The sequence below is a fragment of the Heloderma suspectum genome, chromosome 5 (assembly GCF_057233095.1).
Source record: "Heloderma suspectum isolate Gila_16-S chromosome 5, 16-S_ref, whole genome shotgun sequence".
In the NCBI taxonomy this organism is placed as follows: Eukaryota; Metazoa; Chordata; class Lepidosauria; order Squamata; family Helodermatidae; genus Heloderma; species Heloderma suspectum.
Window position 1 is genome coordinate 77008949 of NC_139462.1, and position 23623 is coordinate 77032571.

At 46.3% G+C, this 23623-nt stretch overlaps 1 protein-coding gene across 3 annotated transcripts in view; it reads left to right on the forward strand.

Annotated features, from left to right (window-relative positions):
- LOC146344034 (uncharacterized) overlaps positions 1 to 23623 on the forward strand; it is a 128064-nt gene that overhangs the window by 67010 nt on the left and 37431 nt on the right. Inside the window, exons 9-11 of one of the 3 annotated variants that reach the window (XM_084856454.1) lie at positions 13000 to 13448; positions 19720 to 19787; positions 22358 to 22480. The exons of 1 other annotated variant lie outside the window; for it this stretch is intronic. In XM_084856454.1, the coding sequence (XP_084712580.1) occupies positions 13253 to 13448; positions 19720 to 19787; positions 22358 to 22480 (387 nt within the window). In that variant the 5' untranslated portion in view covers positions 13000 to 13252. Of the gene's footprint in view, positions 1 to 12999; positions 13449 to 19719; positions 19788 to 22357; positions 22481 to 23623 lie in introns of those variants that run through there. One more of the 3 variants, XM_084856455.1, reaches the window with a different exon arrangement.

Here is a 23623-nt window from a genome sequence, read left to right on the forward strand (position 1 = left end):
GCATCCCTGTGGAGGCTGTGATAGGCTACGTAAGTATTTACGTAGCCTATCACAGCAGGGGGAAAAAAACACCAGCATACGCAAATGGCTGCGGCTACCGCCATTTGCATATGCTGGGGTTTTCCCCCCTGCTGTGATAGGCTACATAAATATTTACATAGCCCATCACAGCTCAATACAGGGATGCAAATGGTGGCGGCTACGACAGCTGCCATTTGCGTCCCTGCAGGGCTGCCCAGGGGCTGGATGTCCGGCTGTGGGCGGCTGGAGCCGGCTGGTGGCTCCGTGTCTTGGCTGCGGAGCGGAGCCAGCCGCGGAGCCAGTCCATACTCCAGGAAATAAAGCCAGACTGCTCACTTGAGGGAATGATATTAAAGGCAAAACTGAAGTACTTTGGCCACATAATGAGAAGACAGGACACCCTGGAGAGGATGCTGATGCTAGGGAAAGTGGAAGGCAAAAGGAAGAGGGGCCGACCAAGGGCAAGATGGATGGATGATATTCTGGAGGTGATGGACTCGACCTTGGGGGAGCTGGGGGTGGCAACGGCCGACAGGAAGCTCTGGTGTGGGTTGGTCCATGAAGTCACGAAGAGTCGGAAGCGACTGAACGAATAAACAACAAAATTATACCTGTGCCTCTAATCCATTTGTCTCACACCTAATGACTAACTACCTTAGAGGAAAGGGATATATTGAATAAGGTGATGTAGATTTATGGTGGCAGTGGAAGTCAAGGCAGGGATTGCCCAGTGGTGAGAGGTGATCTTCCACAAGCAGAAGATCACCTTGCAGAAAAGGGCAACTAAAATGATCAATGGACTGGAGCATCTCCCCTATGAAGGAAGGTTACAACAGCTTGGATTGTTTAGCTTGGGAAGAAAGAAGGGTAAGGGGAGACATGATAGAGTTGTACAAAATTATGCATAGTGTGGAGAAGTGGATAGGGAGACATTTTTCTCCTTCTCTCACAGTTCTAGAACCCAGGGTCATCCCATGAAGCTGATTGGTGGGAGATTCAGGACAGATAAAATGAGGTACTTCTTCACACAGCACATAGTTGAACTATGGAATTTGCTATGACAATATGTAGTGATGGACACTAATTTGGATGGCTTTAAAAGGGGGTTAGACAAATTCCTGGAGGAAAAGGCTATTAATGGCTACTAGTCCTGATGGCTATATGCTACCTCCAGTATCAGCGCCAGTATGCCTGTGTACACAAATTGCTGGGGAACATGGATGGGAGGGTGCAGTTGCACACATGTCCTACTTGTGATTTCCTGGTTGACGGCTGGCTGACCACTGGGTGAACAGAATGCTGGACTAGATGGATATTTGGTCTGATCCAGCATGGCTCTTCTTATGTTCTGAATTAGTGACTGTAGCAATAGGAATTCCCCACTGAGAATGTGCGTTCTGCCACACCCTCCAACTGTCGAGGTGCTCAGCACAGAAACCCTGCACCTATTCGTTTGCACTTTGGTAGGTGTCGTAAGCACAGAAAGTGCTACTATGCCTGCAAATTCCATCCAATTCTGTAAGTAGAAAAGAAAAGAGAAGATTATATAGCTTTTTGTTCATGTAAGTCAGTGCGGAGACATAGGAAGCGTCAGACTCTCTGAGCAAAGTTCTGCTTTGGACCTGAGTTGAATTAGGTTGTTCCCAAAGCAGTCCAAGTCAAATCAACCCACTTTCTGAAGTGGGATCTGAACCAAATCTTGTCTTTGGTACACAACCCTGCTTAAAACAAAGCTTTTGATACTAGGATTGCCCCCCTGGCTAGTTTTAACCTGGGCTGTTCATTTGTTCTGCTATTTGGCCAAGTTTATTTGAACTCAGAACATCATGCATTTTTTAATCCTCCTGTTTTTGTAAAATCTTATATTGTAGTCAAACAGTCTCTAATTGAGTCATAGTGCTGGTTTTTTTTTTTTTTTTGGTAAGATATTAGATATGTATATTGACAAAGACTTTAATTTAATATTACAATATAAAATTGTACTAAATATTATTGTTTATAGTGCAGGGGTTGTTGTTGTTCAGTCGTTAAGTCGTGTCCGACTCTTCATGACCCCATGGACCATAGCACGCCAGGCCTTCCTGTCCTCCGCTCTCTCCCGGAGTGTGCTCAAGTTCATATTCATTGCATCAGGGATGCTATCTAGCCATCTCATCCTCTGCCGTCCCCTTCTCCTTTTGCTTTCAGTCTTTCCCAGCATCAGGGTCTTTTCCAGTGAGTTTTCTCTTCGCATTAGGTGGCCAAAATAGTTGAGCTTCAGCTTCAGTATCTGTCCTTCCAATGAGCAGTCAGGGTTGATTTCCTTTAGGATTGACTGATTTGACCTCCTTGCAGTCCAGGGGACTCGTAAGAGTCTTCTCCAGCACCACAGTTCGAAAGCATCTATTCTTTGGCACTCAGCCTTCCTTATAGTTCAGCTCTCACAGCCATACGTTACTAAGTGCAGGGGTACATGCCTATAAAGTTGTATCTGGGTATGTAATGACCCTAATGTGATATGCTGACCCCTGATGCTTTATTTATACCTTATATGCTTTCCATGATTAAAAATCACCCCTTACTTAACTGCTGAATCGACATAAAGTAGTAGTTGTTGTGAAACTAAACTTCACCATTTTAGAATCATATAGACCCCAAATACCTTGTACAACAGTGGTTAACTTTTCCACATTTACTTTAGTTAGGCTTTATCTGGCCTCAGTGCCATTTTACTGAAACTCTGACATTTTTTTTTTTTTTTTTTAGAAAATGGCAAGGTGATGGTGCATGTATGATGGTGGTGTATGTGAAGTTGAAACACAGTTGATCCCTTTATTTTATGAGAATACATGGATTATGAAATGGCACAGATTAGGAGATAAAAGTTTCCCACTTTTTAAACATTAGGCTATGACTCCTAAAGCTTAGGAAGGATTTCCATATATTTAGTAAATTAATTTAATGGGCACCATTTCAAGCAAAGAATCCTGGCTTATTCAACCACTATGTGCATGAGATCCACATTGAGCTGGGGCCACAGCCGTGGAAGAGCACCTGTTTTGCATGCAGAAGGCCCCAGGTTCAATTCTCAGCATCCCCAAGTAGGGCTAGGAAAGAATCCTGCCTGCCCTGAAAACCTGGACACCTACTTGTAGTCAGTGTTGACATTGACAATAGTGTGCTAGATGGACCAATGCTCTGACTCAGTACCAGACACCTTTCAATGAGTTGTGTGCTTCCTGCCTGTTTATTCCAGTTCCCAGGACTGAATAAACATCTCATTAGATTGGTGTTACATCTGAACCAAGGATTATGCTTAATTGTGCCCAAACAAACCAGGATTGTAAACCAGCTTTAAACCAGTGTTTGCTGTTGGCTTACAAATCTAGCCTTAATAAACCATAATCCCAGGTTCACATATAACACTAAACCCGCCCATGCCTGCTTTGTTTACCTGCTTGTGCCAGCAGGAGGAGCAATGCAAGAGTGAACATGCTGCATGCATTCACATGCAGTTCATGAACTTTGTGGTTTAATAAGCCAGGATTCCTGGTTCCAAGTGACATGCGAACATGACCATAGATATGGGCAGGAAATTTGGCATTGCCCCCCACATAGGGGGAGATATGATCCATTGGGTGGGGTTTGTATACATACCATGTGACATATCTCCCTTATCCTGTTATGTAATGCTTATGGCATTGTGTTTGCTGAATAAAATCTGTACTCCAGTTATTCCGTCTGAAAGTGATAAGGCAGAAAAGGAGTGTGTTGCAAAAGCAAGGAAGTTGATATAGTCAGTATGAGTTGATGAATGCTTCCTCATGTTTTCAGGACTGGGTTTGGAGGCTCTGCCCAAGTGGATAAGAAAGGGGCAGGAAGGGATAATGGTATGCCATCACATTCTGCATGTGAGTTCCCTAGAGGGTTGAGGTTCATGTTTTTATGAATTTTAATGAACACATGAGGGTTGAAATGGTGAATTTATGAGATATCAGGAAGTGAAGGATATAAATATATACAATTCTGGAGAGTTAATCAGTAAAAAGCGGGCATAAAATAACCTGTGGCAGAAGGAATTTATCATTTTTAGGGAGAGGGCCTTGAAGCCTTCTATTTTGGGCACTGATATTTACTATTATTATTTCATCACAGAAAATTGCTTTGTTTAATAGGAGGGAGGAAATAGGATCTATAACTTTCACCCTTGGGGAAATTTCAACCTTGCATCTATAGAATCCTTTTCCTCCTCACAACTTACTTTAATCTGTTTTAAAACTGGAGAGCTGAGAGGAACAATTTGCGATTTGTTGTGATGCCCTGTTAGTTGTGATGGCTCACTGTTGCAATAACTGGGGGTGCTAATGTGACAGGTGAGAAAACTTCCCTGACATCAGGCCATCCCTCCCACACCAATGCCTTTCCACCCTATAAACTGGCTTTTTGTGTAATTAAAGCAGCTTTAACTTTCCAGAAATCTGTCCTTCTAATGAGCTCCCTTGTGACAGGAGATCCCATCCTTTGGCAAAGACAAGAATAAGTTCATGTTCCAAGCAGAGATTGTGCAATGATTGGACTGACTCAGTAACATCAAGGTAAATTGGAAAATCCCAGCAGAGCACATTAAAACAAGACCGATGCCTATGCATCACAATTGCATCAAAGCTGAAACATCATTTGTAAGTCATTTATGTTCACATGGAAGGTGCTGAGCAGTTCTCATATGTATTACTTGTCATCCACTTGAATGGCAGTAATTAGGAACAGCAGGTACCTGAAGAAGGATTTGACACTTGAAAGGTGGGACGTGATACTATTAGCATTTTGAGTGGAAATGGGAAGCAGCCCTTCTTAGGTGGGTCTGCCTCCCCATAGAACAAACCCACACTTCCATTGCAGGGAGTGTGTACAACAGTAGCTCCAAATCATGGACAACAGTACTTATCCGTTTCTTAGATTACCCAGTTGTCCTACTCACCCACAGCAATGGTCATCTGTTCTGATTCCTGGTTACATTAAGGCTGGTTGACTTGCAGGTATAGAACTTATCATCTCTTGATGACTCATGGCTGAAATGTCTCACCGAGGTTCAAACTACGCATTGCATTAATTGCATAGCATCTGGCTGAGCTGTATCTTTTTCTTTATTGTAGCTATGTGTGGCCCGGATTTGGATCAGGAGCAGTGTGCATGGGAGGGCAGTATTAAACTTTGCTCTACCTGTTTGCTTCCTGAAATCCTCTCTCTCTGGCAGAGGGTTAAAAGAAGAAAGAAAAAACCTCAATGGACTCCAGTGGAGATTTTTTTTTTTTAAATCCCCGCACAAGGGGGCCAAATTGTGGAAAGCAAATGGGTGCAGGGTGGGGGAGGTTTAACCCTCTCCTCCCGGTTGCATGCTGGCTCTGAACCGAATTGGGGCCTCATGCAGGTACTCTGAAATAAAGAAAACATGAGTAGCATGCTCATCTACATGACATGCAATTAATGTAATGTGTAGCTAGACCCAGAAAATCATTGGGTTTAAGTGAGGACTGGTATGTTTCAGAATATTCTGCTTTCTTGTTGTATACCATGGTCGGCATGATGAGCCACACTTGACATTTCATGGTCTAGGAAGGCAGAAACTGGACATGCGAAGCAGTCGTGCAGTTAGAGAATTTTAGCCCTTGAACTTAATGGCCTTATAAGGGGCCCTCTCTTGAGATGTGACACGTACTGTATGCCTTCACTTGCTGCGCACTGGAATAAGCCAGCCTTGATGCATTTGTGGGCCCTCCTGCTAATTCTACTGGGTGGCCCCCTGGACTTTTGCCCCAAATTCCTGCCCTGATGACATTGCTGGTGCAAAGGAGAGGAGGAGCCAGCATGTGTTTTGCATGTAGAAGGTCACAACTTTAATCCCTGGCCTTCTCAGTTTAAGGGGATCTCAGGAAGCAGGACTGAGAAAGATGTTTACTTGAGACCTAGGCTGGGGGAGCCCCTGCCAGTCAGAGTAGGCAGTCCTGGAGCAGATAAACCAATGGTATCATTTAGGATAAGGCAGCTTCACCTGTTCATATAAAGATGCATCCTTTCTCTTGCATGCTGTACTCTTTTCTTTTCCCTGTGAGCAAAACAGCCAGGAAGAAGCAGACCCATGGATGCAGCCATTTCTGGCAGCCAAGGCTTGCTCAGAGAAGGACCAGTAGTCTAGTGGGACAAAACTGCAGAAACCACTCAATTTCCACATGCTTTACAGTACTGACACTTTGCAGTACCTGGAGTGCTCAGTAATCTGTCACTTGGCTGTGTTTTGAGTAACAAATTAATCAAATGAATGCATGCAAATTCAAAATACGCTGTTTGATTTAGGAACCATTCTTTTTACAAAGTTGATATTTATTTATTAAGTTTTATTTATTAAATTTCTTAATCGCCCATCTGGCCAGTCACCCAGCCACTCTGGGCGATGTACAATAATACAACAGTTTAAAACAATAAAATTCTACATTAAAACATCGTATTTCTAAAAATACCCTAACCCACCCCAAATGCCTGCCTGAACAACCATGTTTTTAATGCGTGGCGGAAGCTTATTAAAGAGGGGGCATGGCGGAGTTCCCTAGGGAGGGAGTTCCACAGAGTGGGGGCCACCACAGAGAAGGCCCTCTCCCTTTTCCTCACCAGCCTAGCTGTCCTGGCTGATGGGACAGAGAGAAGGCCATCCGAGGCTGATCTTGTTGAGCAGCCTGTCTGGTGTTGCTGGAGGCACTCCTTGAGATAGGCTGGGCCGGAACCATACAGGGCTTTAAAGATCAAAACCAACACCATGAATTTGGCCTGGAAAACATTATTGAGTGTTATCGTGGTTTCTCACTGTATGGTTGCATCTAGGCTGCCTTTACACTAGTGAAAACCCCCACAGTCCTCCTGTTCTGAAGCCCTTCCAGGTTTATTGCGGGCTCCCAAACAGCGACCACATGATTGCTGAGAGGGGAAGCTTTTATTTTTCAAGCTTCCATAGAACTCAGTGAAACAGCGCCATCTAGTAGCTGTTTTAATCACATAACATTCCAAGTTTAAAAAATGGTTCATTTGTTCCAGATCTATCTGAGATGGAATAACCAGGAAATATTTCTGGATGTGCCCTGGAGGTTAATGACGTCACAAACTTCCGTGAGTGAGCAATCTCAATAGCAGGATAAAAGCTCTGTGAGAAGGAGCCCTACTCATGTTTTCATTCATCTGTAAATAGATACTGAATATATTGGGCTAGTAATTCAAAAAAGTAAATGTTGGCCACATTGGTTTGGATCCAGAATTTGCTTCCCTTCCATGGGAGGCTTCTTCTGATCTAGTGGAGGAATCCCACTGGCAGAAAGGTGGTGGTGGGGCGATCTTTGTCAATTCCTCCCTGTGCCAGCAGTCCCCTATCAACCGCCTCCAAATACGCTCTGTATGGTTGGGAGACCCTCTGGAACAGTGAGGGAGGTGACCCTGGGGGCTGCAGGGGGAGGGGGATTGGAAAAAAATTGCCCCCACACAATTTTTGCCAGCCAGGAGCATTCTGAGCAGATCTCCACTTAGGGAATTCTACCACTGACAGACAACAAACTGGATTTAACCCAGGCTCTTACAAATTCAGGTACTTTCACCACACTACTTCATTGCTGGAGATAATTTATGACATTGATTCATGAACTGTCTATTCGAAACACAACATGTGTTATTGACAGTTCTCTAACATCACTGACTGATTGTTGTTCCAATTTTGCAAAGGGTATGGATGTATAAATTGGAATTCTTAATTTGTACTAATCCAGCTAATTGAAATGATTGATCAGACTAATTTAACTCTTAAGTCAAGGATCAAACAAATTGATCTGAGTGAAGTCAGGCAACCAGATGCAATATGATTAAGGTTTGTGACCTTCAACAAGTGAATGACTGTGCTTGCAACTCTTTGTTTCCCTAGAAGCTTTATGCAGCATGGCATGGAAAGCATTACTACAGCATGGATTACATTTTTTGACACTCCCACTTAGCTTTTCCCCACCTGCTTTCTTTCTCTTCCTTGCCCTAACTTTAGGGCAAAACTTGGTTATTGGCCCAGGAGCTGTTAGTCAAATGATCGAATTCTGAGGCCACTGATGGGATATTTACAGTCAGGGCCAGAAATATTGGAACAAGGATAGGGGTGTATGAAAGCCTACTTACCTGGCTCTGCCGGGTTCCGCCGGTGGGGGGAGGTGATCCGTTCCTTCCCCCGGAATCCTCAACAGGGGGGAGGCGATCCCTTCCTGGGAGCCGCTGGCTGGCCCAACCTGCAGCGGAGCCTCCAGCCGCTGCCGGGCTGGTGCAGGTGCAAATGGTGTCCTGTGTAGGGGATGCCATTTGCATCCCTATGCCGGCCCGTGATAGGCTACATAAATATTTACGTAGCCTATCACGGCTAAAGCAGGGACGCAAATGGTGCCCCCTATGCCATTTGCGTTCCCGCTTTAGCCGTCATAGGCTATGTAAATATTTCCGTAGCCTATCACGGCAAAAAAAAAGGGAACGCAAATGGCGGTGGCTATGGCGGCCGCCATTTGTGTTCCATTTTTTAGCTGTGATAAATGGCGTCCCTGCGTTAGCTGTGATAGGCTATGTAAGAATTTACATAGCCTCCCCCGGCCATTCGAAAGACGTGAATGGTAGCTGCAGATGCGGCCGCCATTCGAGGAGCACTGGAATGGCCGACTAAGGTAGGCTCTGTTCTGGGCCCATTTCGCAGGGTGGGGGGGCAGAGGGCTTCGTCCCACCATGGATTTCGGGGGGCCGAATGCGCTGGCATTTGGCCTCACCGAGATCCGTGGCAGAATTCTCTGCCATGCCTAAACAAGGATAACTGTTTTGGCAGTTGGCCTCTGTACACCATTGTGTACAGAGGCCAACTTCATACACATTGAAGTTGAAAGGAAACACACCCAGATGGGAGCGAAGTCAGGACTTTCAGCTGTAATGCAAGGAGTTTGATGGGGCATGAACCATTCAGGAAGGACAGCCAGTGGCATACACCCCCCCCACATCATTGGTGGCTCATAAGTAATGGAACAAACCAACATCTAGGGATGGCAGAGAATTCCACCACGGATTTTAGTGAGGCTGAATGTCAGTGCATTTGGCCCCCCGAAATCCGTGGCAGAATGTGTTCCTGCCCCCCCACCCCCTGCGGAATCCCCCCGGGACGGCACTTACCTGGGGCGGATGCAGCGGATTCAGTGGTGGCGGCTCCGGCGGCAGCTCTGGGGCGGCGGTGACAGCTCGTCTCCTGGCTGGCCACGGCTGGGCTGCTGTCGCCGCCATTGCCATCCTTGCAGCTGTGATAGGCTACATAAGAATTTACATAGCCTATCACGGCTAACCCCCCAAAAAACTGCTCAAATATTTACGTAAGATAAATCGGCAAAAAATAGGGAACGCAAATGGCGGCCGCCATAGCAACTGCCATTTGCATACGCTCGTTTTTTTTGGGGGGGCGGTTTAGCCGTGATAGGCTATGTAAATTCTTATGTAGCCTATCATGGCTGCCTGGCTGGACACAAATGGCGGCCGCTACGGCAGCCGCCATTTGCATCCGCAGCAGCTCGTCCGTGGCCGGAAATTCGGCTGCGGATGGCCCGGAGCTGGCCGTTGAGGATTCTGGGGGGGAGGACTGGATCGCCTCCCCCCCATCAAGGATTCCGGGGGGAGGGATGGAGCGCCTCCCCCCCACCGTGAAAGATTCTGCGAAAAGGTAAGTGACTATCGTACATCCCTACCAACATCATTTCAAACTTAAGGATCACCTTTAATACCTGGATGAAAATCCCATGCAGTCAATGACTGCCTGAAGTCTGGAACCCATGGACATGACCAAATGCTGAGTTTCCTCCCTTGAGGTGCTTTGCCAGGCCTTTACTGCAGCTGCCTTCAGCTGCTGCTTGTTTGTGGGACTTTCTGCCTTCAGTCTTGTCTTCAGTAAGTGAAAAGCATGCTCTATTGGGTGGAGATCAGCTGACTGACTTGGCCATTGAAGAACATCCCACTTCTTTGCCTTGAGAAACTCTGGGGTAGCTTTGGCTGTATGTTTTGGGTCATTATCCATCTGCAATATGAAGTGGTGCCCTATCAGTTTGGCAGCATTCGGCTGAATCTGAGCAGAAAGTATAGTCCTATACCCTTCAGAATTCATCCTGCTGCTTTTATCAGCAGCCAGGTCATCAATAAACACCAGTGACCCAGAGGAGAGGACATGATTGGCTATGGCATAGTGTCTGTGTACATATGTTGTATATACAACTTATGTGTGTGTATGTATCTTGGACGTATAGTGCATGTGTTTTTGAATGCATAGCTGGATCTATTTCAAAAGCCTGTGGCAATCAACAGTAGATTGAAACAAACATAAAATGTCAGGTTACATGTCAGAGAACATCACTGCAAGGGTAGACCAACCTAGCCCCATAGATCAGCCAGAGAAGGAACAGCTGCAGGGCACTTGTTTCACCCTTCCCTTTCAGACAGAAGTTTGAGAACTATTAGAACTTTGAAAGTAAGAACTGGCACCTGAGTTTTGCTTTCTTCCTCCTCTGTCCCTCCCAATCCCCTTTCCTTTGGTGTTGTCTCTTTTAGATTGTAAGCCTGAGGGCAGGGACTGTCTCATTATTCATCTGTGTAAGCTGCTCTGGGAGCCATTTTGGCTGAAGAGCAGGGTAAAAATGTTGTAAATAAATAAATACAATTTAAAATCCAACTACAGCTGCAATCCTTTACCCACAGCTGGGAGTAAGCCCACTTTTAAAGCCATCCAAATTGGTGGCCATCACATCTTGTGATAGCGAATTCCATAGTTTAACTATGCGCTGTGTGAAGAAGTACTTTCTTTTATCTGTCCTGAATCTCTGACCCAATTAGCTTCATAGGATGATCCCTGGTTCTAGTATTTTGAGAGAGGGAGAAAAATGTCTCCCTATCCACTTTATCCACATCATACATAATTTTGTACACCTCTCTCATGTCTCCCCTCACCCTCTTTCTTCCCCCAAGCTAAACAACCCCAGGTGTAGCAACCTTCCCTCATAGGGGAGATGCTCCAGCCCCTTGATCATTTTAGTTGCCCTTTTCTGCACTTTTTCCAGCTTTACAATATCCCTTTTTTTAAGGTATGGTGGCCAGAACTGTACACAGTATTCTAAATGTGGTCACCCCAAAAAATTGTATCAGGGGAATATGAACTTGTCAATTTTGTTTTTGATTTCTTTTCTAATTATGCCTAACATGGAATTTACCCTTTTCTCAACACTGGGTTGACATTTTCATGGAGCTGTCCACCACAAGCTCAAGATCTCTTTCTTGGTCTGTCACTGCTAGCTCAGATCCTATCAGCATATATGTGAAGTTGGGATTCTTTTTGCCCCAACATGCATCACTTTACACTTGTTTACATTGAACCGCATTTGCCATTTAGATGCCCATTCTCCCTGTTTGGAGAGATCCTTTTGGAACTCCTTGCAATCCCTTTTTGTTTTAACTAACCACCCTAAACAATTTGGTGTCATGGACAAACGTGGCCACCTCACTGCTCACTCCTAATTCCAGATCATTTATGAAGCAAGTTGAAAAGTGTTGGTCCCAACACAGATATTATTAGGTGATTGTAGCTGCAGTCTTATACACCCTTGCATGGCAGTGGGTCTAGGCACAGGATTGTGCTGTAAGAGAGTTTATTTGCACAACATCATTTGATTTCAGTTTTTAAGGCTGCAATCCTAAAAACTACAGTCCTATACAGTCCTACTTTGGAGTAAGACCAGTGGAAGTCAATGGGGCTCACTTCTGAGGAGATATGCATAGGATTGTGTGCATATTTTATTTAAGTACTGTTAATGTTATTAGATATTATTTATTATGTTATTATTTGTTTATTTCTATACCACCCAATAGCCGAAGCTCTCCAGGCAGTTCACAAAAATTGAAACCAAAAAGCACAGGGTAAAACAATATAAAATATAAAACCCTTAAAACCACAATATAACAATATAAACAGAATAAAACCAGAATAAAACCTAGCAGCAATGCATATAATTAACATACAGATTTAAAACAGCAAAGCTGAAAGACTAGGAAGCTTTTTTATGTTTTTGTTCTTGTTATTTGAAGTTGTGTAGCTTCAATATTACTTTGTATTCTGTATTCTAGAAAAACGTTGTTGTTGGTTTTTTTTTTAAGTTTATGACATGCGATGGGGGTCATGTGTGTGCACAATGTGTATTTATTGCACTGGGCAGGCCCGCTTAAAATGGTTCTTTGGATCGTTGCCGTTGTGTTTCTGTTTTTTAAAATCAAAATCCCGGGGGAGCTCTGAAAAAGAAATACTTCATGTATCATGAATAGAAAATACGCTTTGATAGAAATGTGCCAGGCACTCCAGGAGAAAAGTTATCATGAGTTCTGCTGTGAAGGGCATTTATCACCAGCCAGAACAACATTTCATGGGGAATCTGAACTGTAAACTGAATGACTCATTTCACTAAAGGATCTGGTGACAGTTTAGGCTGCAATCCTATGCATGTTTAGACAGAAAAAGGGCCTACAACTCCCAGCATGCCCCAGCCAGCCATGGCTGGGGCATGCTGGGAGTTGTAGGCCCTTTTTCTGTCTAAACGTGCATAGGATTGTGCCCTTAGTGACTTATCATCAATAGTGTGCTGGGGCTAAATAAACTGAGTTTAATAATTAACTTTACAAGACTGTTTTGTTTCATTATCTACTTGGCCTATCTCCCAAATCCATAGAATGTAGGTACATTCATGCTAAATATGATATTCCTTGTCTTCTAGAGTGACAAGAGAGAAAAGTATAAAATGGCATGTTCTAATCTCTGTGTTACAAGAAAAACAGTCAGAGAATTTGTTTGCTGGCATAAGATACAATATGTAGTGTCTTATGGCTTCTTCACACTGGCTTTACTTAATGTTATCCCACTCTTCATCCAAGGGAATCACAAAAATGTACATGGTGCCCTCTGCTACCCCTTCATGGATCACTGCGTTGTTGTGGTAAAGGGGCTTGCATAACTCAGTGAAGCCATAAGCTATGCTGTGCAGGGCCACCCAAGACGGACAGGTCATGGCAGAGAGTTCTGACAAAATGTGGTCCACTGGAGAAGGAAATGGCAACCCACTCCAGTATTCTTGCCAAGAAAACCCCATGGAACGTATCACAAGGATAAAAGAGATGACACCGGAAGATGAGCCCCTCAGGTCGGAAAGTGTCCAATATACTACTGGGGAAGATATTTCCAAGTAGCGCCAGAAAGAGTGAAGCAGCTGGGCCAAAGCCGAAAGGACACTCAGCTGTGGATGTGTCTGGTGGTGAAAAGAAAATCCGATGCTGTAAAGAACAATATTGTTTAGGAACCTGGAATGTCAGATCAATGAATCAAGGTAAGCTGGAGGTAGGGATGTACGATAGGGACTTACCTTGTCCCGCAGCTTTTTTCGCGGTGGGGGGAGGCGCTTCGCTTCTCCCCCCGAAGTTCATGCAAGTGGGGGGTGTCTTCCCGCCTCGCCCAGCTGAAATTCAGGCCGGGGGGGAGGCTTCCCGCCTTGCCCCCGGCCGAAATTCAGGCTGGGGAGAAGCGCCCCGTCTCCCCGGCCGCGAACTTCAACAGAAAAGTAAAAAACAAAACAAACCGCCCCCGTGATAGGCTACGTGACGATTTACGTAGCCTATCACGGCTGACTTTGCAAATCTAGCCATGATAAGCTACGTTAATCATCATGTAGCCTATCACGGGGGCGGTTTTTTTTTTTAACTTTTCTTGGAATGGCGGCGGCGGCAGCCGGTCGAAAGACCGGCTGCCGCCCCCGCCCCTGTCGAAGCCCTGCCGAACCGCTGCTGCGACCCGCCACCAGGAGCGACATTCGGGAAAGGTAAGTCCCATCCCGGGGGGTGGGGGGGGGAGAATTTCTCCCCGAAACTACTTTGGGGGGCCGAATACGTTGGCACTCGGCCCCCCGAAGTTTCGGCAAGAAATTCTCTGACACCCCTAGCTGGAGGTGGTCAAACATGAGATGGCAAGACTAAACATCGACATCTTGGGAATCAGTGAACTAAAATGGACAGGCATGGTCAAATTTAATTCAGGTGACCATCATATCTACTACTGTGGGCAAGAATCCCTTAGAAGAAATGGAGTAGCACTCATAGTCAACAAAAGGGTGGGAAAAGCAGTACTGGGGTACAATCTTAAAAACGATAGAATGATCTCAGTATGAATCCAAGGCAAACCATTCAACATCACAGTAATTCAAGTCTATGCCTCAACCACTGATGCTGAAGAAGCTGAGGTTGATCGGTTCTATGAAGACCTACAACACCTTCTAGAACTAACACCAAAAAAAGATGTCCTCTTCATCATAGGGGATTGGAATGCTAAAGTAGGAAGTCAAGAAATCACCAGGATAACAGGCAGGCATGTCCTTGGTGTACAAAATGAAGCAGGACAAAAGCTAATAGAGTTTTGCCAAGAGAACACGCTGATCATAGCAAACACTCTTTTCCAACAGCACAAGAGACGACTCTACACATGGACATCACCTGATGGTCAATATTGAAATCAGATGGATTATGTGCTTTGCAGCCAAAGATGGAGAAGCTCTATACAGTCAGTAAAAACAAGACTTGGAGCTGACTGTGGCTCAGATCATGAGCTTCTTGTTGCAAAATTTCGGCTTAAATTGAAGAACGTAGGGAAAACCACTTAACCATTCAGGTATGACCTAAATCATATCCCTTATGAATATACAGTGGAGGTGAGGAATAGATTTAAGGGATTAGACCTGATAGACAGAGTGCCTGAGGAACTATGGACGGAGGTCCGTAACATTGTTCAGGAGGCAGCAACTCAATCCATCCCAAAGAAAAAGAAATGCAAGAAAGCCAAGTGGCTGTTTGAGGAGGCTTTACAAGTAGCTGAGGAAAGAAGGGAAGCAAAAAGCAAGGGAGAAAGGGGAAGATATATCCAACTGAATGCAGAGTTCCAGAGAATAGCAAGGAGAGACAAGAAGGCCTTCTTAAATGAACAATGCAAAGAAATCAAGGAAAACAACGGAATGGGAAAGACTAGAGATCTCTTCAAGAAAATCGGAGATCTCAAGGGAATGTTTTGTGCAAAGACGGGCATGATAAAGGACAAAGAAGGCAGGGACCTAACAGAAGCAGATGAGATTAAGAAGAGGTGGAAAGAATGCACAGAAGAACTATACAGGAAAGATGTGAATGTCCCTGATAGCCATGATAGTGTGGTCACTGAACCTGAGCCGGACATCCTCGAGAGTGAAGTCAAGTGGGCCTTAGGAAGCATGACTAACAACAAAGCTAGCGGAGATGACAGAATTCCAGTTGAGCGATTTAAAATCCTAAAAGATGATGCTGTTAAAGTGTTGCACTCAATATGCCAACAAATTTGGAACACTCAACAGTGGCCGAAGGACTGGAAAAGGTCAGTCTACATTCCAATTCCAAAGAAGAGCAACGCCAAAGAGTGTTCAAACTACCGCACAATTGCGCTCATTTCACATGCCAGCAAGGTGATGCTCAAAATCCTACAAGCTAGGCTTCAGCAGTATGCGAACTGAGAACTACCGGAAGTACAAGCTGGGTTTCGAAGAGGCAGAGGAACTAGAGATCAAATCGCCAACATTTGCTGGATCATGGAGAAAGCAAGAGAATTCCAGAAAAACATCTATTTCTGCTTCATTGACTACGCTAAAGCCTTTGATTGTGTGGATCACAACAAACTGTGGCAAATTCTGAAAGTGATGGGAGTACCAGACCACCTTACCTGTCTCCTGAGAAACCTGTACGAGGGTCAAGAAGCAACAGTAAGAACCAGACATGGAACAACCGAGTGGTTCAAAATTGGGAAAGGAGTACGACAAGGCTGCATACTTTCACCCTGCTTATTTAATTTATATGCAGAGTACTTCATGAGAAACGCTGGGTTGGATGAATCACAGGTCGGAATTAAGATTGCCGAGAAAATTATCAGCAACCTCAGATACGCAGACGATACCACCCTAATAGCAGAAAGAGAAGAGGATCTAAAGAGCCTCTTGTTGAGGGTGAAAGAGGAGAGTGCAAAAGCTGGTTTGAAACTCAACATTAAGAAAACGAAGATCATGGCATCTGGCCCCATCACTTCCTGGCATATAGAAGGGGAAGAAATGGAAGCTATGACAGATTTTATTTTCTTGGGCTCCAAGATCACCACAGACGGTGACTGTAGCCATGAAATTAAAAGATGCTTGCTCCTTGGGAGAAAAGCTATGGCAAACCTAGACAGGATAGTAAGAAGCAGAGATATCACCTTGCCGACAAAGATTAGTATAATCAAAGCTATGGTTTTCCCAGTAGTAATGTATGGCTGTGAGAGCTTGACTATAAGGAAGGCTGAGCGCCGAAGAATTGATGCTTTCAAACTGTGGTGCTGGAGAAGACTCTTACGAGTCCCCTGGACTGTAAGGAGGTCAAATCAGTCCATCCTAAAGGAAATCAACCCTGAGTGCTCATTGGAAGGACAGATACTGAAGCTGAAGCTCAAATATTTTGACCATCTAATGTGAAGAGAAAATTCTCTGGAAAAGACCCTGGTGCTGGTAAAGACTGAAGGCAAAAGGAGAAGGGGACGGCAGAAGATGAGATGGCTAGATAGCATCACCGATGCAATGAATATGACGCTCCGGGAGAGAGCGCAGGACAGGAAGGCCTGGCATGCTATGGTCCATGGGGTCACGAAGAGTCGGACACGACTGATTGACTGAACAACAACAGCCCTCTGCCATTTTAACATACAACAACAGTGAATTGCCCAAGGTCATAGAATCATGGAATAGAAGGGTTGGAAGGGGCCTGTAAGACCATCGGGTCCAACCCCCTGCTCAATGCAGGAATCCAAGTCAGAGCATCCCTGACAGATGGCTGTCCAGCTTCATCTTGAATGCCTCCAGTGTGGGAGAGCCCACTACCTCCCTAGGTGATTGGTTCCATTGTCGTATTGGTCTAACAGTCACAAGGTTTTTTCTGATGTTCAGCCAGAATCTGGCTTCCTGTACCTTGAGGCCATTATTCCGTGTCCTGTGCTCTGGGATGATCGAGAAGAGGTCCTGGCCTTCCTCTCTGTGACAACCTTTCAAGTCCTTGAAGAACGCTATCATATCTCCTCTCAGTCTTCCCTTCTGAAGGCTAAACATGCCCAGTTCTTTCAGTCTTTCCTCATAGGGCTTTCTTTCCAGTCCCCTGTCATCTTTGTTGCCCATCTCTGAACCCTCTCCAGTTTGTCTGCATCCTTCTTAAAGTGTGGTGCCCAGAACTGGACACAGTCCTCCAGATGAGGCCTAACCAGTGCTGACTAGAGGGGAACTAGTACTTCACGTGATTTGGAAACTATACTTTTATTAATGCAGCCCAAAAGAGCATTTGCCTTTTTTGCAGCTACATCACATTGTTAGCTCATACTCAGTTTGTGATCTACAACCATTCCAAGATCCTTCTCACTTGTAGTATTGTTGAGCCACATATCCCCCATCTTGTAACTGTGCATTTGGTTTCTTTTTCCTTGGTGCAGAACTTGGCATTCATCCCTATTAAATGTTGTTCTGTTGTTTTCTGCCCAGCACTACAGTGTATCAAGATCAATTTGAATTCTGTTTCTGTCTTCCAGGGTATTAGCTATTCCACCCAATTTTGTGTCATCTGCAAATCTGATAAGCATTCCCTGTACCTCCTCATCCAAATCATTAATAAAAATGCCCCAGTCTGAGAAGATCCCATTGATAAGCCCTCTTTGAGTCCGATTCTGTAGCCAACTGTGGATCCACCTGATCGTTGTTCATTTAGCCCATTAGTTTGCTAATCAGGATATCATGGGGCAGTTTGTTGAAAGCTTTGCTCAAGTTGAGGTATATTATGTCCACAGCATTCCCACAGTCCACAAGGGAGGTTACCTGATCAAAAAATGAGATCAGATTAATCTGGCAGGATTTGTTCTTGACAAATCCATGTTGGCTTCGAGTAATCACTGCATTGTGTTCAAGCTGCTTACAGATGGATTGCTTTATAATCTGCTCCAGAATTTTCCCAGGGATTGATGTCAGACTGCCTGGTCTGTAGTTCCCAGGTTCTTCCTTTTTGCCCTTTTTGAAGATAGGGACCACATTAGCCCTCCTCCAATCATCTGGCACTTCATCAGTCCTCCATGATTTCTCAGAGATAATAGACAGTGGTTCTGAGAGTTCTTCTGCCAGTTCCTTTATTACTCCAGGATGCAGTTCATCTGGCCCTGGAGATTTGAACTCATTCAAAGTAATTAGGTGTTCCTGGACCATATGCCTATCTATCACAAGCTGCAATCCTGCCCCTTCATCCTGTACTTCACCTTTGCCATGGGGGTCCTAGACCCTCTTTCGAGAATAGACTGAGACAAAGTAGGAATGGAGCACTTCTGCCTTTTCTTTGTCATCTGTTATCATTTTGCCATCCTTATTTAATAGCTGAACCACCATTTATTTCCTCTGTCTTTTACTATGCATGTAGCAGAAGAAAGCTTTTTTGTTGCTTTTAGCATCCCTCGCTAACCTCAGCTTGTTCTCAGCTTGAGCCTTCCTGACACCATCCCTGCAGTTCTGTGCTACCTGCCTGTACTCTTCCTTTGTAGCTTGGCCTTCCTTTCACTTCCTATATGTGTAGGGATGTCAGAGAATTCCACCACGGATCTAGGTGAGGCCGAATGTGGCGGAACGGCCTGCCCCCCCCGCCCCCCCGCGGATCCCCCCTGGGACGAGACTTACCTGGCGTGGATGTCCCAGACGGTGGTGGCTCCAGCAGCGGCGGCAGCGGCAGCGGCGGCTGGTCTTCTGACCGGCTGCTGCCGCCGCTGCCATTTGCAGTCTGTTTCCCCCCCCCCCATTCATGATAGGCTACGTAAAGACTTAATGTTAAAAAAAAATGCGTATGCAAATGGCGGCGGCTACAGCCGCTGCCATTTGTTTTCCTTATTTTTGGCCGTCTTAGTCTACATAAATATTTATGTAGACTAAGACAGCGAAAATAAGGGGGAACGCAAATAGCGTGACGGACGCTATTTGCGTTCCCCCTTATTTTCGCCGTCTTAGTCTACGTAAATATTTACGTAGACTAAGACGGCCAAAAATAAGGAACGCAAATGGCAGCGGCCGTAGCCGCCGCCATTTGCGTACGCGTTTTTTTTTTAACCCAGATGTGATAGGCTACGTAAGTCTTTACGTAGCCTATCATGGCTGAATACAGGGACACAAATGGCGGCAACTATGGCTGCCGCCATTTGCGTCCCTGCTAGCCAGCGGCCGGATGTCCGGCTGCTGTCGGAGCCGGGCGGCGGCTCTGCGGAATCCCTGCGGAGCGGAGTGGAGCCAGCTGGCCAGGATTCCGGGGGGGGGGCGCAGAGCACCTCCCCCCCAGCGGAACCCGGCGGAGCCAGGTAAGAGGGGTTTCGTACATCCCTATATATGTGTCCTTTTTTTGTTTTCAGGTCATCTCTCAGCTTTTTGTGAAGCCACATTGGCTTCTTCTGTTGTCTTCCATCTTTTCTTCTTGTTGGAATTGTTTGTGATTGTGCCTTTAAAATTTCATTTTTTATAAACTCCCACCCATCTTGGACTCCTTTTCTCATTACAGTCACTTGCCATGGGACCTTACTGATCATTGTTCTGAGTTTATTAAAATTGGCTTTCCTAAAATCCAGGGTACGTGTTTGACTACACTTGGCTTTTGCTTCCTTTAGAACCAAGAACTCAAGCATAACATGGTCACTTTCCCCCAGAGTTCCTATAACTGCTACTTTATCCACTAAGTAATCTTTCTTGGTTAGGATCAAGTCAAGGATAGCTGATCCTCTAGTTCCTTCCTCTACTTTCTGTAGGAGGAAGTTATCAGCAACACAAGTCTGGAATTTCTTGGAGGGGCCATATTTTGCAGAGTTTGTCTCCCAACAAATTTTTGGGGAAATTGAAGTCCCCCATTACTACTAACTCATGCCTCCTTGAAACATTGGCAATTTGCTTTTCAAAAGTTTCCTCCTCATCTTCTTGATTGGGTGGCCAGTACTAGACTCTGACCACCATGTTCCTTTTATTCTTTGCTCCATTTCTTTTAATCCAGATGATCTCATTGGGGCTACCAAGCTCATCCTCCTGTTTTTCTGTGCAGATATATGTATTTTTAACATATAGTGCAACTTAGAGGTGTATGAATTACTTAACCCGTTCCATCCGGGGCATCCGTGGGGGGGGGGGAGGCGATCCATCCCTCCCCTCGGATTCCTCCCCAGCCGGCTCCGCTCCATGGCAAGTCCACAGAGGTGCCGGCCGGGCCCGCCCGCAGCTGGACTTCTGTCCGCTGCCGGGCTGTGGCCGTAAATGGCAGCTGCCATTTGCGTCCCCGCATTAGCCTTGATAGGCTACGTATATACTTATGTAGCCTATCATGGCAAAGAGCAGGGACGCAGATGGCATAGCGGCCACCATTTGGATCCCTGCTCTTTGCCATGATAGGCTATGTAAATACTTATGTAGCCTATCACGGCTAACGCAGAGACACAAATAGCGGCCGCAGACCGGGGCAGCCATTCGCGGCTGCAGACCAGGGGCAGCAGACAGACAGGACGGCTGACACCAGGTAGGGTCCGTCCCGGGACAATTTCGTGGGGTGGCGGGGGGGATTGCTCTATTCCACTATGGACTCCGGGGGCTTTAGAATCCGACCTCACTGGAGTCCGTGGTGGAACGGCCTCCCCCCCTGCCACCCTGTGCAATGCCCCCAGGATGGACCTACCTGATGGCGGCTGCAGTGGCGGCGGCTGCCGGGCTGCTGCGGCCGCAAATGGCAGCCATCATAGTGGCGGCCATTTGCATCCCTACGCTAGCCCGTGATAGGCTACATATATATTTACGTAGCCTATCACGGCTAAAGCAGGGACACAAATGGTGTCCCCTACGCAGGACACCATTTGCATCCACAGCAGCCCGGCAGTGGCTGGAGGCCCCGCTGCGGGTTGTCCCAGCTGGCAGTTCTGCCGACTGGCTGCGGAGTGGAGCTGGCCGGGCAGGTTTCCGGGGGGGAGGAATGGATCACCTCCCTCCCCGTCAAAGATTCCAGGGGAGGAATGGATCACCTCCCCCCATCTGTGGACCCCAGGGGAGCCAGGTAAGTTGAGTTTCGTACACCCCTACCATAGGATTCAGATTAAAGCCCTCCTGATGAAGTTCTTCATGCTGTGGCCAAACACATTCTTCCCAGCGTTTGTGAGGTGCAACCCATCCCTTGACAACCAGCCATCTTCCAGGAAGTATAGTCTGTGGCCCCAGAATCCAAATCTCTCATGCCGGTAGGGATGTTAGAGAATTCCGCCACGGATCCCAGGGAGGCCGAATTCCAGTGAATTCAGCCCCCCGGAATCCATGGGGGAATGGAGCAACCCACCCCACCACCCCATGAAAGCCCTGTGGAACAGAGCCTACCTGGTGGCGGCAGTGGCGGCAGCTCCAGCGGCTCCAGCCGCTGCTGGGCTGCGGCCACAAATCCCTGGCAAGCCATGATAGGCTACGTAAGTATCTACAAAGCCTGTCACGGCTCAGGGCAGAGACGCAAATGGATTAGCCGCCGCCATTTGTGTCTGTGTCTTTAGCCGTGATAGGCTACGTATATATTTACGTAGCCTATCACGGCAAAAGACAGGGGCGCAAATGGTGTAGCGGCCGCCATTTGTGCCCCTTTCTTTAGCCGTGATAGGCTATGTAAATATATACGTAGCCTATCACGGCGATAGGAAGGAACGCAAATGGCGGCTGCCATAGCCACCGCCATTTGTGTCTGTGTCTTTAGCCGTGATAGGCTACATATATATTTACGTAGCCTATCACGGATAAAGACATGGACATAAATGGCAGCGGCTATGGCGGCCACCATTTGTGTCCCTGTGCAGCCCTGCCAGCCCAGCGAACGGATGTCTGGCTGTGGGCGGCCCAGGCTGGCAACTCCGTGGAGTTGCCATGGAGTGGAGCTGGCTGGGGAGGATTCTGGGGAAAGGGACGGAGCGCCTCCACCCTACCGCGGATTGCCTGGCACAGAGCCAGGTAAGAGTTTCGTACATCCCTACACGCCGGCACCACCTTCGTAGCCATTCACCCGGAGTATTTTTCTTTCCCTTTCTGTCCCTCTTCTAACTACTGGAAGGATGAATGAGAAAATTCTCTGGGCCCCAAAGTTCTTGAGTTTCCTTCCCAAAGTTTCAAAGTCTGATGTGATTTCTTTGTAGCTCCTCTTGGCGGTATCATTTGTTCCCACATGGATGAGAAGAAAGGGGTACCTTTCAGTGGGCTTTATGAGTGTTGGCAACCCTTCAGTCACATCTCTAATCTCCTGGGAGACAGCATACCTGGTGAGTCCATGGGTCTTCATGACATACTTAGGTTTTGATCCCACACAGCAAGGAGTCTCCCACTACTGCTACTCTTCTCTTCTTGTCGTTGTAGGCCTTGGTTTCATCGCCTCTGCTTAACTGACCTTCAACCTCTTGCTCACTCTCATGCAGGTTCCCCTGTAATTCTTCCTCTGCAGGCTGTCCTCCAGTCTCATCCTCAAGAACCTAGAAATGGTTCCATAGCTCTGCTGCCTCCACTGGTGTAGGGTGGCTTCTAGTTCTTCTGCTCCTAACTGTCACCCTTTTCCAAGGAGTATCCTCTACTGCATTTTTCCTCACCTCAGTGTTTTCCTCTTCAGCCTCAGCTTGCTGTTGCTCTTCTAGCTTCTGTTCTTCTTTGCTGCTGTAGTTCTACCATTCCGTCGAAGAACTCTTTGTGTTCTCTTATTCCCTGGAGGGTCAACACTCGCTGCTCCAGTTCTCTTACTTTTTCTTCCAGCAGCGTGATCAACTTGCACTTGTTGCAGGTGTAGGCCATGTTGTTCTCAGGCAAGAAAACAAACATTGCACACACCTTGCAGGTCACCACCACTGGAGAGTCTTGTCCTTCCATAGGCTGTATTCCCTTTATGTTTCTAGTTTCTGATTATACTGGAATAGCCTGTGCTTTGCCCTCTATTCACTAGAGGTTAACAACAGAGTCCTACTGGTATGGAAGTGTGTGTTACAAGAAAAAGATTTTTTTAAAAAAGTTTTAAAAAAATGTTAGGGGCCTCCCCTTTGACCTCCCCTGCTGAACTCCCCGGGCAAACTCCTGTTTGCTCTCCGTGTTTGCTCACTCTGATCGCTCTCTCTCTGGGGGCTTGCTTGCTTGTAAAGCCCCTAGACCAAATGTAGCAGCTTCATCTGTTCTGCTCAGCTAGGAGGCGGGAGGTCACTGAACTCCATTGCCAAGCACAGATTTGACCACTGGTCTCCCTGCTCCACCCCTTCATGGATCACTGCCTTGTTGTGGCGAAGGGGCTTGCGTAACTCAGTGAAGCCATAAGCGATGCCGTGCAGGGCCACCCAAGACGGACAGGTCATGGCAGAGAGTTCTGACAAAATGTGGTCCACTGGAGAAGGAAATGGCAACCCACTCCAGTATTCTTGCCAAGAAAA